The 15,321-nt window shown below is 44.3% G+C and overlaps 1 protein-coding gene across 4 annotated transcripts in view; it reads left to right on the top strand.

Annotated features, from left to right (window-relative positions):
• The window catches only part of Nup93 (nucleoporin 93), a 91,561-nt gene extending 76,640 nt beyond the window's left edge, over positions 1-14,921 (top strand). For all 4 annotated transcript variants that reach the window (XM_051201889.1, XM_051201891.1, XM_051201892.1 and 1 more), the window contains 15 exons: positions 365-504; positions 3,563-3,695; positions 4,721-4,878; positions 6,218-6,383; positions 6,760-6,853; positions 7,563-7,754; positions 8,335-8,461; positions 8,577-8,649; positions 8,903-8,947; positions 10,128-10,244; positions 11,104-11,222; positions 11,896-12,013; positions 12,385-12,468; positions 14,021-14,149; positions 14,645-14,921. In XM_051201889.1, coding sequence (XP_051057846.1) covers positions 365-504; positions 3,563-3,695; positions 4,721-4,878; positions 6,218-6,383; positions 6,760-6,853; positions 7,563-7,754; positions 8,335-8,461; positions 8,577-8,649; positions 8,903-8,947; positions 10,128-10,244; positions 11,104-11,222; positions 11,896-12,013; positions 12,385-12,468; positions 14,021-14,149; positions 14,645-14,755 — 1,806 coding nt within the window. In that variant the 3' untranslated portion in view covers positions 14,756-14,921. The remainder of the gene's footprint in view (positions 1-364; positions 505-3,562; positions 3,696-4,720; positions 4,879-6,217; positions 6,384-6,759; positions 6,854-7,562; positions 7,755-8,334; positions 8,462-8,576; positions 8,650-8,902; positions 8,948-10,127; positions 10,245-11,103; positions 11,223-11,895; positions 12,014-12,384; positions 12,469-14,020; positions 14,150-14,644) is intronic.
• The last annotated feature ends 400 nt before the right edge of the window (positions 14,922-15,321 follow it).

Raw genomic sequence — 15,321 nt, 5'->3', positions numbered from 1 at the left:
GAAATAAGCTTGTAAGAACTTGTGTTTAACCTCCTAGAGCTCTGGGTGATTAGAAATGTACTCACGCACTCTTAAAGGATGACCCACTGAGAGTCGGCTCTTGTTACTTTCATGTTCCAGTAATGATGGAGGTGGTTCCATCAGGCCTGGCATGGTAATTGGTTTGGAAGCCAAATCCAAGCAGGGTAGGGGTGCTCATTGGTGGTCAGAGCTCTGGTGGTTGGCAAGGCAGAGGCCCATCTTCTGCACTGAGTTTGAGCCAGGGGAGTCTCAGACCCTCCTCATTCTGCCTGCCATTGCAGTCATAGCCACATAACTTCTCCTTCCTTAGAGCATTGTCATATGTAATTTCATTTACATGCAGAGCATTTCTGACATGTGGGCCATGGTGAAACAAATGACAGATGTGGTATTGACACCAGCAACTGATGCCTTGAAGAGCCGAAACAGTGTAGAAGTGCGCATGGAGTTTGTCAGGCAGGCCTTGGGATACCTTGAGCAGAGGTGAGGTCGCTGTGCTATCTCTCTCTCTCTCTCTCTCTCTCTCTCTCTCTCTCTCTCTCTCTGTGTGTGTGTGTGTGTGTGTGTGTGTGTGTGTGTGTGTGTGTGTGTGTGTGTATGTATGTGTCTGTGGTGGGGTCAGATTTCACTTTCCCTAAAGTCACCTGTTTCTCAAGTCTTATGTGATTCTGGGACAGAGTGTGCTGTAACTGGAGTACTTTAACCTGACTGACTGGAGCTGATAAAATTGTACATGGGAATGCTGGTAAGAGGGAGCTGTTGACATCTTATCTGTCTCTGCTTTTCATCATTTAATGTAGAGACATGTTGGTTAGACTATAATGACTTGCATTATAATCCTGTTTTCCTAATATGGCTCAGCCAATCAATCACTCCCCAGATTCCTTTGTTTTCTTACAGCATTTTAACTCACCCTTGCAATATGATGTCTTTGAAACTTTAGGAGACCCCTGTAACTTTACCCTCCTGACCCTACCCAGTTAATCCCTGAGTCAGGCTCTGCTTAGCTGCTGAGGCCAGTGCTTCCTTTGTGTCTGGGGCTTGGTAGCCCAGGGCTTTTTGCTGTGTCCCCTTAGGGTCTGTGCCATTCATCCCTCTTTGTGGAACTCTGGAATCCCAATGTGCAACAGACACCATGCTAAGGACAGAGCACTGGGCATCAGACTGCTAGCTTGAGAAGAGCTTTGTTAACAAAATAATACTTGGTTAGGAAGTTCTTGCCGGAATTCAGACTGATGCTGCAGGGGACTGGTTTTCTATTAGATTCTGTGCTAATTACACCTGAGCTACATGAAGAGAGCACCATTTAATGTGTACTCACTAGCCTCTGTTCCATTGTTACAAGTGATCTGGAATTTAAAAAGGCTTTGTTTTTTGTTTTTTAATTTCTTCAGACTTTGGCTAAACTTTTTTTCTTTTTAGTTTATATTTTTATTTGTATGGTTCTTTTGCCTGAGTGTTTGTCTGTGTATCACATAGGTGCAGTGTCTATGGAGGCGAGATGAGGGACTGGAGTTACAGATGGTTGTGAGCCACCATGTAGGTTTGGAATTGAACCTCAGGTCCTCTAAAAGAGCAGTCACTGCTTTACTGATAAGCCATCTCTCCAGTCCCATAGGCTAAACTTTTGAGATGGAGGTTTGGTTATATTGGTTGCTAACCATAAAGAATCTAATATAGTAACATTTATTCATTTAGTTGGCAAAGTGAGCCAGATTTTCTCACACCTTATAAAAATTGTAAGGAATTAAAAATGAATTTTAAAAATGTTTTTCCTGACAAACTTAATCTTAAACTGGAGCTTCAGGCACAAGGCTGTATTCCTGTTTATATAACCCATTTTATTATTTCCTGCACTTAGTTTTTTAAAATATTTTTAATTTTTTAGATATATTTATTTTATATGTATCTGTGCCGGGTGTGTCCCTGGTGCCAGGCAGATCAGAAAAGGGCACTGGATCTCCTGGAACTGGAGTTACAGACCATTGTGGGCCTCCGTGTGGGTGCTGGGAATCGAACCCAGGTTCCCTATAAGAATAACAAGTTCTCTTAGCTGCTGAGTCATCTCTCCAGCCCCTAATTTAATGTTGTTTTCTTTGCCCATTCTCTAGCTGGACTCTCTGAAGGCCCTGTCCAGCTAACAAAGCCTGTCTTCATCTTTGAAGCAGCATCCCTCTCTGTCAGCATTCTTTTCAAAGCTTTCTTAGCACCTGTTTGAATAACTATACTCCCTATTACAGTATTTCTGCAGATACTTTTCTGCTGATGAAATATGTTTCAAGTTGCATAATCTACCAGATGGTAAAGGAGACCTAGTTCCAAATATATTTTAGATAGAAGGCCAAAAATGTTGAGAAAATATAGGCTTTGTCTGTCCCTTCCATGTTCTAAGGCTTGTGGTAGGATATGTTTGTCTTGGCTCCCAAGGAGTTTAGGCTTCTTTAATTTAGGGTCTTGCCAGCATGTAAGTTGTCTTACTGCAAGTTGAAGAAGATAGTAGTGGGCATCAGTTTGTCCTGGCTGCTACAGGGTACTCTGTTCTCTCATCTTTGCTTTTAAATATTTATAGTGGTGAGTAGAATGCATTGTTTAATTGCCTTATGCTTCTTTTCCGTTATAAAACAATATGCGCTTTTTTTTTTTTTTTTTTTTTTTTTTTCCTGGTTTTATGAGACGGGGTTTCTCTGTTGCTTTGGAGGTTTCCTGGAACTCCCTCTGTAGACCAGGCTGACCTCAAACTCACAGAGATCCACCTGCCTCTGCCTCCCGAGGCTGGGATTGAAGGTGTGCACCACCACCACCCAGTAATGTGTGCTTTGTATAGGAATTTAGGAAAGTGTCAAAAAGAAGAGAGACACTATTCCTCACACCTAGCGGTGGCTCCTCTTGCCTAGTTGGGGTTCCCACCCTCTTTTATCATGAGTATGTAGCTCAGCTTCTAAATTCTTTGACACCATTTTTACTAACTGTGTCAGATTACACAATTTGTTCTCTGTAATCAGCCTTTAGGTTCATTCCTGGTTCTTAGAAGTTACATGGCTGAAATGATCGTAGGTTTGGTAGCCATGGTTTTTATAACATTTTTAAATGTTTCTGGGAATAAACAAAATCATATTCCTGTGTGCATTTGGGTGTCAGGTAGGACATGTAGAGACAGGAAATACACAAATGTCAATACTGCTAATCTAAGTAAAGGGTACAATGGAATTACCTGAACTATTTTCACTTTTCATGAAATTTATGTCAAATTCTTTAAAATAAAAGGTTTTGTTTCATTTTGTTTTGACTTTTAAAGAAAACCCTTTAGAACATTAAGCTCCATCTTACAGTACTTGAAGCACTCAGTTGTACTCCCCTAGGAATTCTTTGGGGTAACTGTAGTAAAAATCCATAGCGGAGAATGAAATTTGCTCCATTCTATATAGATTTAAAATCCAGGCCTTGCCCATAGACATCTCAGTCAAGTATTCTGGATGTGGACATAGATATGTGTGATGCATGTTGCCAACCTTCGTCACTTTTTCTTTTAAAATCTTTCCAGTTATAAGAATTACACCCTTGTGACTGTCTTTGGAAATCTGCATCAGGCCCAGCTGGGCGGTGTGCCTGGGACTTATCAGCTAGTTCGGAGTTTCCTAAACATTAAACTGCCAGCTCCCTCACCAGGACTTCAGGTACTAGAAACCTCTCATAGTTATACATACGCCAAAGCTGTTGGGTGTTCTCAGGCATTCTCAGTTGAAAGGAGGTTCTGTGTGGTAGAGGCCAGTGATGATCAGGCAGGGTTGCTTAGCTTGCCAGTTTGCTAGAGGATTATTTTACAGTGTCTTAGAGAGTATATAAGCTAAACTGGAGCTTTGTGCCAAGAATTGGGGAATATAAAAGATGCTGGCTTCATAAAAGGTCTGACTTACTCTTAAAGAGCAGGGATTCACTATCCTGGGACCCTGGAAGGCTATTCCAGGAGGAGAAAGCAATGTGGACAAGCACACAGAGAAAACAAAACAGACTTTGGATTAGCTGGTAAAGAAAGGCCTTGAGTACCAAGGCTGAGCACTTAGGACTTGCATAGTTTTAAAGAGTTGAAGAGGGCATATGACACGATGTAGTATCAAGTTTATGAAGCTTCCTGCCACAGAGGAGAGAGCCAAAAGCTCTGAGGACCACTCCTAAAGAGTTTGAAACACAGGGAGGACAAGCCCATGCCTACTACATGAACAAGAAATGAATAGGGTGGGTAGCTACAGTTCTGGGAGGATAGAGACAGTCACCTAGCAGTGTCTGATATCCAGACACACAGATGTTTGAAGGGACAAGGAGTGAATGATTGACTATTCAGTAGCAGTTAACTTTATAAGCTCAAGTGGATGATAATATCCCTCATTTGTCAGTAATATCTTTAGCCCTTGTTTTGTGAAAGTCAGAAGAAGGTGATCCCATTATTGCTGGCTCTGAGAGAAAGCTTGGGGTATCATGGGTCAGGTGGGCTCTGTTTGTTCCAAAGTAACTCTAGATCGATAATACATTGCTCTTCCAGAATTCTCTAGACAAACTAGTTTGTTTATAAAATACAGGGAGTAGGATGCTGTCAGTGGCTCCTAATTCATGGGGTTATGGTAGGAATTAAGTGCCTCAGCTAGTGCAAGCATATCAGAAAGTGGTTAGTGTTTTGTTTGTTTGATTGCTTTTTGTCTTTTAGGATGGAGAAGTAGAAGGCCATCCTGTCTGGGCACTAATTTATTACTGCATGCGGTGTGGGGACCTGCTTGCTGCATCACAAGTCGTCAGTCGAGCCCAGCACCAGCTGGGGGAATTTAAAACCTGGTTCCAGGAGTACATGAATAGCAAGGATAGAAGGTACAGTAAGTGGGGTGGCTTCCATTGCTATGCTTTGCCTGCAGGGTAGACTGTATTTAGGAAGTTTCCTGTCCATAGAAGACTGCTTAGAATGCACTCTAAGTCAAGGTTGCTTTATAAAATAGAACTTTGTGGCTGATGGTGTTAGCATGTACTTACATCCCAGAACTCAGGAGTCTGAGGCATCAGATTGTGAGTTTAAAAGTCAGCTTAGCTACATTGTCATCCCTTGTTTCCAAAACCAAAATAAATAAATATCTGAAATAAAATGAGACTTTCCATGCTGTAATCTCTTTGTTCAACCCACATAGAAGTGTATGCTATACACTTCGTAACTCAACAAGTTATCTGGAAATCAGCATTGAGTGTTTGCCACAGTTCTGAGATGCTGTCCTTCACTAAGGAGCCACTAAACAGCAGTTTTCTTGGTATTTTGCTTATATAATTGACACACTTTTCCATTCAAATCAAGTTTGTACATATGCACAAGCATGGAAGAAATCCAGTGTTCCAGTGGTACTTGTGGAAAGCAAATACTCAAATGATAATACTGCCATGTTAGGAAATTGTCTCACATCATGAGGTTAGGGCTGAAGATTAGATCAAGGAAAGCATTTGCTGCCTAGCGTGCACAGGGCCCCATGTTTGGTCACCGCTGGGTAAAGGTGGTGTTAGCACCCAACTAAGGAGATCCTGAGCCAAAGATTTGGATTCAAGTAGGTTATTTGGGAGGTGAGCCCATGTGATTAAGGGAATGTGGAGGCCCAAGGGATTAAGGAGGTTGAAGGAAGAGGTTGGAGAGCTATCTGCTGCGCAAACCTGAGTTTAATTCTCAGAATCCTGGTTAGGCATGCTAGTATGTGTTTGTGATCCTAGTACTGGGAGGTGAGGAAAGAAGAACTAAGGATTTGTGGAACTCTGGCCAATCAACCTAGGCTAATTGGCAAGCTCCAGGCCAATGAGAGATACTATATCAAAAAGAATGGCATGAAAGGTTGACCTCTGGCCTCTATAGTCTACTGCACACAAATGTACATTCAGTCACACATGAACAATAGGACAATTGAGGGAAAGGCCCACTCTGTCACTGCGTGAGGAATGATGGGGGGGCGGGTACTGATCCCTAGCATTTCTCACTTTCCAGAGAAGTCTTAGGACTGGAGAATGGCTGATGGGCAAAAGGATGTGGTGCTGGTAGCTATAGTGAGCCAGATGAAAGTGGTGACTGAGGCAGACAGGACCTGTGGCCCTTGATGGAGGAGAGCTCCCTAACTCTTAGATGGACACTTTGACTTGGTCTTCAAGGATCTTTGCTGAGTCTGTGTCTCTGTGTCTTCAGATTGTCTCCAGCTACTGAAAACAAGCTCCGGCTTCACTACCGCAGAGCCCTCAGGAACAACACAGACCCCTATAAGCGTGCTGTGTACTGTATTATTGGCAGATGCGACATCACCGACAATCAGAGTGAAGTAGCAGACAAGACTGAGGACTACCTATGGTTAAAAGTAGGCACAGCTTCATTTGCCTGCTCAAGTCCTCCACACTCCACACCTGCTTAATGCATGGTGTTTGTGTGGCAATCAGGACAGAGCCGGTGGATTTTGTGTCTGTCAGCCCTGTTTTTTATTGTATAGTTTCCAACAAATGTCTACACAGTTAGCTTTCTTTTTCTTTCCTTCCCTCTCACCTTCTTCCATTTCCCTTCCCTTTCCCATTGCTAGGGATAGAATACAGGCCTCAGGCATGCTGTACCAGAACTACAACCCAGCCCCAAGAACCACAGTGTCTCATGCATCCTCCAGCTCACAGCATTGAGCATGGCTGCTGGACACATGCTGAGGATGTAGTTTGTACCAATATGTGTTTCCTTTGGGGATGTAGTTGAACCAGGTGTGTTTTGATGATGACGGCACCAGCTCGCCACAAGACAGGCTCACTCTCTCACAGTTCCAGAAGCAGCTGCTGGAAGACTATGGTAAGATCCTGGACACACCTTCTCTCCTGTGGGACACATGGCTTACCTGTGGGGAAGTCCTTCACACATGAACTTCTCTATTGGTCTTTAAAGGAGAGAACAGTAGCTTTTCCCCTTGCCTCATCATTGGTGAACAGCTTTGAGAAACAAAGGGTCAGCATCTACAGCTAGTGTTGCTGAGTTCAGGGTTCTGTGAACCAAGTGTACTTTAGCTTCTTTGCAGTTTCCGTATCTTTCCATATCAAAGACAGACTGGTACTTGGAGGATGCAGTCATCTTTAACTATTTTTCTCCTCTCTGATACAAACAGCTTAGATTTTACAACAGTACTCCTGCTTGCCCATCATGTAGTGAGGCCTAGAGAAAGTAGAGGGACTAGATAATTTTTTGTGTTTTTTTTTTTTTTTTTTTAAGTCAACGTCTCTCTCTGGATGTCTTGGAACTCGTTTTGGTAGACCAGACTAGTCCTGAACTCACAGAGATCCACTACCTCTGCCTTCCTATTGCTATAGCTAAAAGTATTAGAGGCATGCACCACCTTGCCTGGCTCCAGGTAGTATTTTGTGTAGTTAACTGTCCAGGGTGGCTTCAGCTCATTTAGGTTCCTCAGATCAGTGCTTTCTTCTCACCCAACAAGGCCAGTGGACTCCCAGGGTCAGGCCCCTGGTGGCAGCTTCCTTCTGAGTTTGTTTCATCTCCTCTCCTCCAGGCGAGTCCCACTTCACAGTGAACCAGCAGCCCTTCCTCTATTTCCAAGTGCTGTTCCTGACTGCGCAGTTTGAGGCTGCCATTGCCTTTCTCTTCCGCATGGAGCGGCTGCGCTGCCATGCTGTGCATGTGGCCCTGGTGCTGTTTGAGCTGAAGCTGCTCTTAAAATCCTCAGGGCAGAGTGCTCAGCTCCGTGAGTATTCGGGCCCAGGCTAGCACACCTTCCCATTGGTCACAGTGGCTGTGGGATGACAGACACTCAGGATTTTGGAGCATTGTAGCTACTTGAGCTTTTATATTAGTGTTAGAGTACTTTGTTTGTAACCCTCAGCATTCCCTGGGGTGTTAAGGGGGTACCAGGCACTAACGTTGAGAGCAGAGAGCCATTCTGAGAGTCAGGAATGTCATGTCCACTAGGGATTTGGCTTTAAAGACTTTGGAAGCCCCAGCCAGCCACCTCTCTACCCATCTACCCAGGTAGGAGAGGCAGGTGGAGAACCAAGCAAACGTGAGTGAGTGGGTCCTTAGTGGGTCAGTGTGTGAGCCATGATGGTCAGAGCAGTCATTTCCTGTAAAGGCCAGCATGCTGGTCGTTCACCATATGAGACATTTTCCTCTACTGTCTGTACAGAGAACAGTGGTGAGATCACAGTGGGGAATGTGGAGTGACTGGGCTGCAGACATACGTACTTCTAGGCCTGTTCTTCGATTTTAGTGGGTTCTGGGTTGTGGGGGTCAGAGGAGAATGGGAGCCCTTCTGTTCCCATGTGCAGTCAGCCATGAGCCTGGTGACCCGCCCTGCATGCGACGGCTGAACTTTGTGCGTCTGCTCATGCTCTACACCCGCAAGTTTGAGTCCACGGATCCAAGGGAAGCACTCCAGTACTTTTACTTCCTCAGGTGAAGCCTGGTTTTGCCTTTTTACTTGGCTACCTTTTATTTGTCCATTCTGAGTATGCCTCTTCTCTTTGGGTCAATGCCACAAACCACCCAAGCTGTTCCTGTGCATTTGTAGGGACGAGAAAGACAGTCAAGGAGAAAACATGTTTCTGCGCTGTGTGAGTGAGCTTGTGATAGAAAGTCGAGAGGTAGGTCACCTTCTCGCTCTAGCGGGAGTTTTCAGTATGTTCTCATGCTACACCCTGTGTGAACACATTGGACATGGCCCAGGGTGGAACTTTCTTTGATTTCTAATAGTGAAAATACTGATCTCAGTCTCACTGTCTCCTAGTTTGTGTCAGACTTATCCTATGCCCCTTTTCTTCCCACCTTTTTCCCTAAGGAATTGTGTGTTAGGTTTATTTCCTTGACCAGTACACTAAATAAACTTTTCCTCCGCAGTTCGATATGATCCTTGGGAAACTAGAGAACGACGGAAGTAGAAAGGTAGGTTAAATGTATCCCTAACTGCAGAAGAACGTAGTTACACTGTAGGAGTCACATCTGGATACCATAATTTTAACAAAAGAAAGATGAAATTACAGGCCCAACTGATGGCCTTAGTTTTACATACATTTTTGTTTTCTTTAAAATTTATAAATTGTGATTAGATAGCTTTTTCATATGTTCAAAGCATGCCTGACATTTTTCAACATTTTTGCCATTATTGACTCAGAAAACATGAAGAAAAGTAAGTTGATTGCTTTGCCTACTCTCCAGATGGGAAAGTTAGAAATACACTCACCCCTCTCAAAAGGCAGCCCCTGAGTACTCAGAACTCCTTGCCAACTCTGGAAATGCCATCTTCCCAGGATTGTAAGCGGTTCCTCTGGGACTCGCCACGCAATGGGTCACCATAACAAAAGGGCAGAAACCCATCGTGAGAGCCTAGTACTAACCCTGGCTCTCCCGTGTACCCCACGGGTACTCACTTTTCTTTGTGAAACTACGTGGTTGACCTAGCAGCCCAGATGGCGGGTCTGATGATAGCCCATCTTCTTGGGCATTGTGTACAGTTTCTTATTCAATTAGGACAATCACCAGCAAAGTGAGAGCCATTCCTTCTGTTTCCCAAGTGAATTATTTTCTCCAAGTCCACACAATTGGAATCTGAACATGTATATTTTATTGATCCAGGGGCAGATCATCCCAACTTGGTCCAGCCATGGTGGAGCATTAGCATGGATAAGCACAAGTGTTGCATATGGCATAGTCTATACATTCCCTGTGGGTCCTGGGGCCTCAGACTCTCCTGATCACATGCCTGCTGTTGAATAGTGATAGAGACTTTTTTTCAAAGTACTCACCACCACTTCCTATGTACTTGTTCAGCATCTGTCTTAGAAAGCAGATTGAAAGCCTTCAAAATATTTTCTCATAACTTCCTGATTGCCAGCAATTTAGAATCACTAGTAATTTCAGGCATTTCAGAAACCACACATGTCCTGTAACCAACTCCACAGTGCTTCCATTAAATGTGCCCTGTCTTTCTTTCCTTGGTTTTGGTGTGGGGCTTATGTCTTCAAGAGAGCCCAAGTCTGGCAAATGAAAACGTGTTGCGTAGGGCAAGCACTTCAGTTGCTATGGGTGTTGAGTCTCTCCTCCCCTTGATAATTTGTCTTGTCAGCCTGGAGTCATTGATAAGTTTACCAGCGACACAAAGCCAATTATCAACAAAGTTGCTTCCGTGGCAGAAAATAAAGGACTGTTTGAAGAAGCAGCCAAACTGTATGATCTTGCCAAGGTAAGTGTGCCCTTTTGATGCCTCTTTTCTTCTCTGACCTTGATAGATCTGCCGGCCTTCTAACATGAATGCTCAAGCTTCTCAACATTGTCTTTCTTTATCACTCCCTGCTGGAGCACTTTCTCTAACAGGTTAATGGTTCAGTCAGGGTGAACTTCCTATTTTACAGAATTCTTACTGCCCAAAAGATGTCTCTGACCAAAGAGGAGCAATGTAATGGAAGGCTCTCCTATAGGCATTGTCAAAGCCACCATGATTTCTGGTAGCAGTCTTCTACAGTAGCCAGCAGTGTATAGTTCAGAGCCTGGGTTCAATGCATCTACCTAAGAATATGTATGACTGCTGATGATTAAGTGACCTAAAAAGAAAGGTTTCCTGGAGCTGGAGAGATGCCTCACTGGTCAAAAGCACCTGTTGCTCTTCTTGAGAATCCATGTTGGATCCCAGAATCTCCATAGTGCTCACAACATCCATAACTCCAGTTACAGAGGATCCAGTGCCCTTTCCAGCCTCTATAGGCGCCAGGCATATACATGGGGCACATACATACATATATACATTCAGGCAGAACACATACACACATAGACACACACACACACACACACACACACACACACACAAGTAAATCGGTTTTAAGTAAAGAGAGGTCTCCTAAATTTGGAAATGTTGTGATTAAGGTATAGTTAGGATATAAAACATGCAGGTGGTGAGCACTCATTGGATGGACTGACTGTCCTTTGCAGTGTCCAGTCTCGGGGTAGAGCAGGTCCATTCATCACCCAGAAAGTTGCTGTTTTTATTTTGCTTACTCAATCTGTCCTTTTGTTAATTGTTTCCTTAATCTTGGAAATGTAAACAGAATGCTGACAAGGTATTGGAGCTGATGAACAAGCTGCTGAGCCCCGTGGTCCCACAGATCAGTGCCCCACAGTCCAACAAGGAGAGACTGAAGAACATGGCCCTCTCCATTGCTGAGCGGTAAGGCCAGGGCCAGCTCAGTGGGGCCTGGTCACAGGTCACTGTGTGTGCCACTCTATTGTGTGTTCAGCTTCATTGGGTACTTGAGTGGACAGCTTCACAGAGGGTATTCTAAATCACCTGCTTCCAGAGTATCCTTCGATGATGATGGAGGGCTCTCGGGGTTTGTGGGCACTATTGTAGAGTCCACCTTCCTCCCCTGAGTTCTCAGACTGTAACCAGCCTAACTCCAGAGGAGACTGGGTTGTGATGCTTTCCTGCAGCAACATACACACTTGTGCGTGCATGCACACATGCACTATGCACATGCACACACACCCCTTTAGCAAGTGAGGCCTCTCCCCTTAGGCAATAATCCCCAGCATTGACCTTCAGGGTTTTAACACACAGAGTCCTCCTCTCCTTCCTAAAGACTTGGCTGCAGAGTTGCTGGTGGACACTAGAGAAGCATGCTTCACTCAGAATGTGTGTAGGTAGAGTATGACCAAATCTACCTTATTAGCCAGGCCTTCACAAAACCAAAAGTGAGCACTGTTCACGTTCCATAGCACCTCTCATCCAGAGAGCTCAGGAGTTGATGCATTTGAAATGCTGTCCTGTCCGAGATTAGGGTTCTGTAGAAACCCACACTCCACTGTTGCTTCTCTCAAGGCCCCTCTTTTTTGTCTTTCAGGTACAGGGCTCAGGGAATAAGTGCAAATAAGTTTGTGGACTCTACATTCTATCTCCTCTTGGACCTGATAACCTTTTTTGACGAATATCACAGTGGTCACATTGACAGAGCCTTTGATGTGAGTCTCTTTCCTGAAAGGGTATTTGCAATGCAAGTTATTACCAACATGCCTATTAAGTGAGGAAGGAAGACAAATGTGATCCTAGGAATTTAAAGGGTTCTGTGTCCCTGCTTCCCCATGCACTTTTTTTTTTTTTTCTCCCCTTTAATCTAGAAACAGACTTCTGAAAGAAGTAGAGGTCTCTGAATTTTAGAATTGGGTCTGGAAGTGATGACAAAAGTCATGTTATCAAGTTAGGCTCAAGGATTTTATGAACATGAAAAATGCATTTTGTGCTTAAAAGTTGGTTTTACACAAGCTGGCCTTTTGGGGGATGATGTGACCCTGATGCTGTGCCATACGGGGTAGTGATGTTTTGTTTTAAACAGATCATCGACCGCTTGAAGCTGGTGCCTCTGAACCAGGAAAGTGTGGAAGAAAGGGTGGCTGCCTTCAGAAACTTCAGTGATGAAGTGAGTCGTTCTCTGCTCCTTATAGGATTGTTTCCCTCCCTTCCAAAGCGGAAAGCTTATTTTTTTAGTATGTATGTGTGATATGCGTTTTTATATGTTCCCGTGTGTGGGTGTGTGTGGAGGCCCACAATCGTTGGGTGTCTTCCTCAGTTGCTCTCCACTTTATATGCTCAGGCAAACCTTGGTAAGGGGTCTAAGTCATGGGATATACCTCATGCCCCCAGTAGAAAGGCATGCATAAGTATTAAAATATTGTCTCGCACACATAGACAATGAGAGAATTCAACCAGACTCACAGATCAACTAGACCTTTGTTTCTCTGAGACCACATTGTATGAAGGCACAGGATACCAGGAAAGCCGAAATTGGATCCATTCTAGAAAAATCTAGTCTAGATGGCTACGATAGCTAAAACATTAAAAGAAAAAGCTGGGGCTGGGGAGGTGTCTCAGTGGACAGAGTCTGTAAAGTGCAAGCACGGGGACTGAGTTTGAATAACCAGTATCTACCTAACAGTAGAGATGTGAAAGTTGGGGGTGGCAGCATGTATAAAAACCCAAGCCAAAATGATGGGCTCTAGGCTCCATGAGAGACGCTTCCTCAAAGAATAAGGTAAAGAGCCACAAAGTGTTAACCTCTGGTTTTAACACATGCATGCACATGTGGACACACATACGCACATGTAGATACAAATAGTTAATTTTCTATAAAGACGTAAATGCAGTGACCATGAACTGTTATCACCCCAGACACCCTAGGGTCACTGCGTCTCCAGGGCTTCAAGCTTGTCTCCATCTAACTCAGGCTGCTCTTTGCTGGGCTACATATGGAACCTTTAAAACTCTGGGTATCCAAGCCACGCCCCACAAGATTCTGTTTACACTGGTGGAGCTATAGCATGGCTCTCCCCTGGTCATTCAGTGCACACTCAGGTAAGAATTGTCTTTGGCATAGATACTGTACTTTGGAGAAGCTGCCCGGACTAGTGTCTCCACATGAGGAAGGCATGTCTGTCATCCTCTGTCATCTGTCACTTCACTCTGAGGGAGGCTTCTGCTATTAGCCATTCTTCCTTTGCTTTTTCTTACCCTCCCTAGTCACAAGGTTTATTGCATCTGGGGTAAAGTAAATACTGAGCTTTGTCCTGTAGACTTCCCAAGGAAGGATCATGGAGACAGGCAGGCAGACCTGAAGCAATACGGAGTTGTGGGGAACAGTTTGCATCCCTTTGCCCTCTAATCCTGGATGCAGATACTTTTTTTTAGTCTTGTTATGCTGTCCAGCAGAGCCTCCATGCTTGCAGATGGCGCCTATGCTTTGGGCTTGTGCTACACCGCCAAAAGTATCATAAGGGAGCAGGGCCAGTGGCCAGTGATTGGCAACTCCAAGAATTTGATGCCACTCTTGGCACCACAGTGCCACTAGCTCCCTTTTGGTGACTGTTGTTCTCCATTGGCAGCTGTGGGATGTAGCAGAGGCCATGTTCTTCCCACACACTGCCCCCTCTGGGGACTGGGTCCCTTTCCCTTATTCCAGGTGTTTTTCTCTCTAGATCAGGCACAACCTCTCAGAAGTACTTCTCGCCACCATGAACATCCTGTTTACACAGTTTAAGAGGCTCAAAGGGACGAGTCCATCTTCAGCGTCCAGGCCCCAGAGAGTCATCGAAGACCGTGACTCTGTAAGATCCCAGAACTCCAGAGAAACATTGCCGAGAATCACCTTGCTGGTTTGCAGTCTACAGCCCAGCCCTCTTAGACCTCGTGATCCCAACCACACTTTCTTTGGGACCTAGCACTAGTATAAATCTTATACAGGAAGCTTCTGGGAGAAATCAAGTGGTGGGATTGCTGCTGTTCTCACACTGTGGGGTAGGGATAGGGTGGAAATCAAACAAAATCCTAATTTGTGATTGGTTTCTTATGGTGTGTTGGGGTGAGGCAGCTCTCGGCAGGGCAAACTGCCTTTGCTGAGTCAGAAACTCTGAGACACTGTGGAATGGGGCCCCATGGACAAGTTTTGTTAAAGGGACATGAGACTGGAGGAATGTGACAGTGGAGGCTAAAACATTCCTGACACCGAGTGTACAGCATAGAAGAGCCTGTGGTGGTTCTCAGTACATCACTCTGAATTGATGGTTAACCAATTTCCTTGTCTTCATCTCCTTTTCTCTCAGCAACTCCGAAGTCAAGCCAGAGCTCTGATTACTTTTGCTGGAATGATACCCTACCGAACATCTGGGGACACTAATGCCAGGCTGGTGCAGATGGAGGTCCTCATGAATTAAGTGCTGTCTCTGATGGGATCTGGGGCTGCCCACTATCAGTATATTAATCACATGGGCCAGCTGGGGTGGGCTTCCCATTTTTGTTTCTGTTGTATTGTGTTTTGTTTTTTGTATTATGTATTTTTGTCAGTACCAATAAATTTCTTTGATTTGTATTTCTTTTAAACATTTTTCTTTTATTTTTTTTTCCTTTAAAATTTTGGGATGTTTTCTTGTTTTGTTTTGGGGTGTGTGTGTATGTGTGTGTACAAACTCGGGAACTGTCAATAGTTTTGGGGCCAGAAAAGGAGAGTCAACACAGGTGTCTGTAATTTGGCTAGTACAGCTTTAAATGATTAAAACATTATCTATCATGAGCAAGGAATGAAAGCCTTTGGAGTCCCATTCACTCAGGTACTATGGTTCATATAAGAGAATCATAGTGCATCTTCACAATTCTAGCTGAGTGTGAAGCCAGCCTGCCTCAGCCTTGAGTTGTGGAAGATCTGTGGGTGGAGTACTAAACGCTGTCCTTTTGAGTAACCTTTGAGGTCATGCAGCCCCAAACGGGCCCTCATTTCCTCAGC

Source organism: Phodopus roborovskii, unplaced genomic scaffold, assembly GCF_943737965.1.
Source record: "Phodopus roborovskii unplaced genomic scaffold, PHOROB, whole genome shotgun sequence".
Classification (NCBI taxonomy): Eukaryota; Metazoa; Chordata; class Mammalia; order Rodentia; family Cricetidae; genus Phodopus; species Phodopus roborovskii.
The sequence above is the reverse complement of the archived record's forward strand: the minus strand, read 5'-3'. Positions and strand labels throughout refer to the sequence as shown.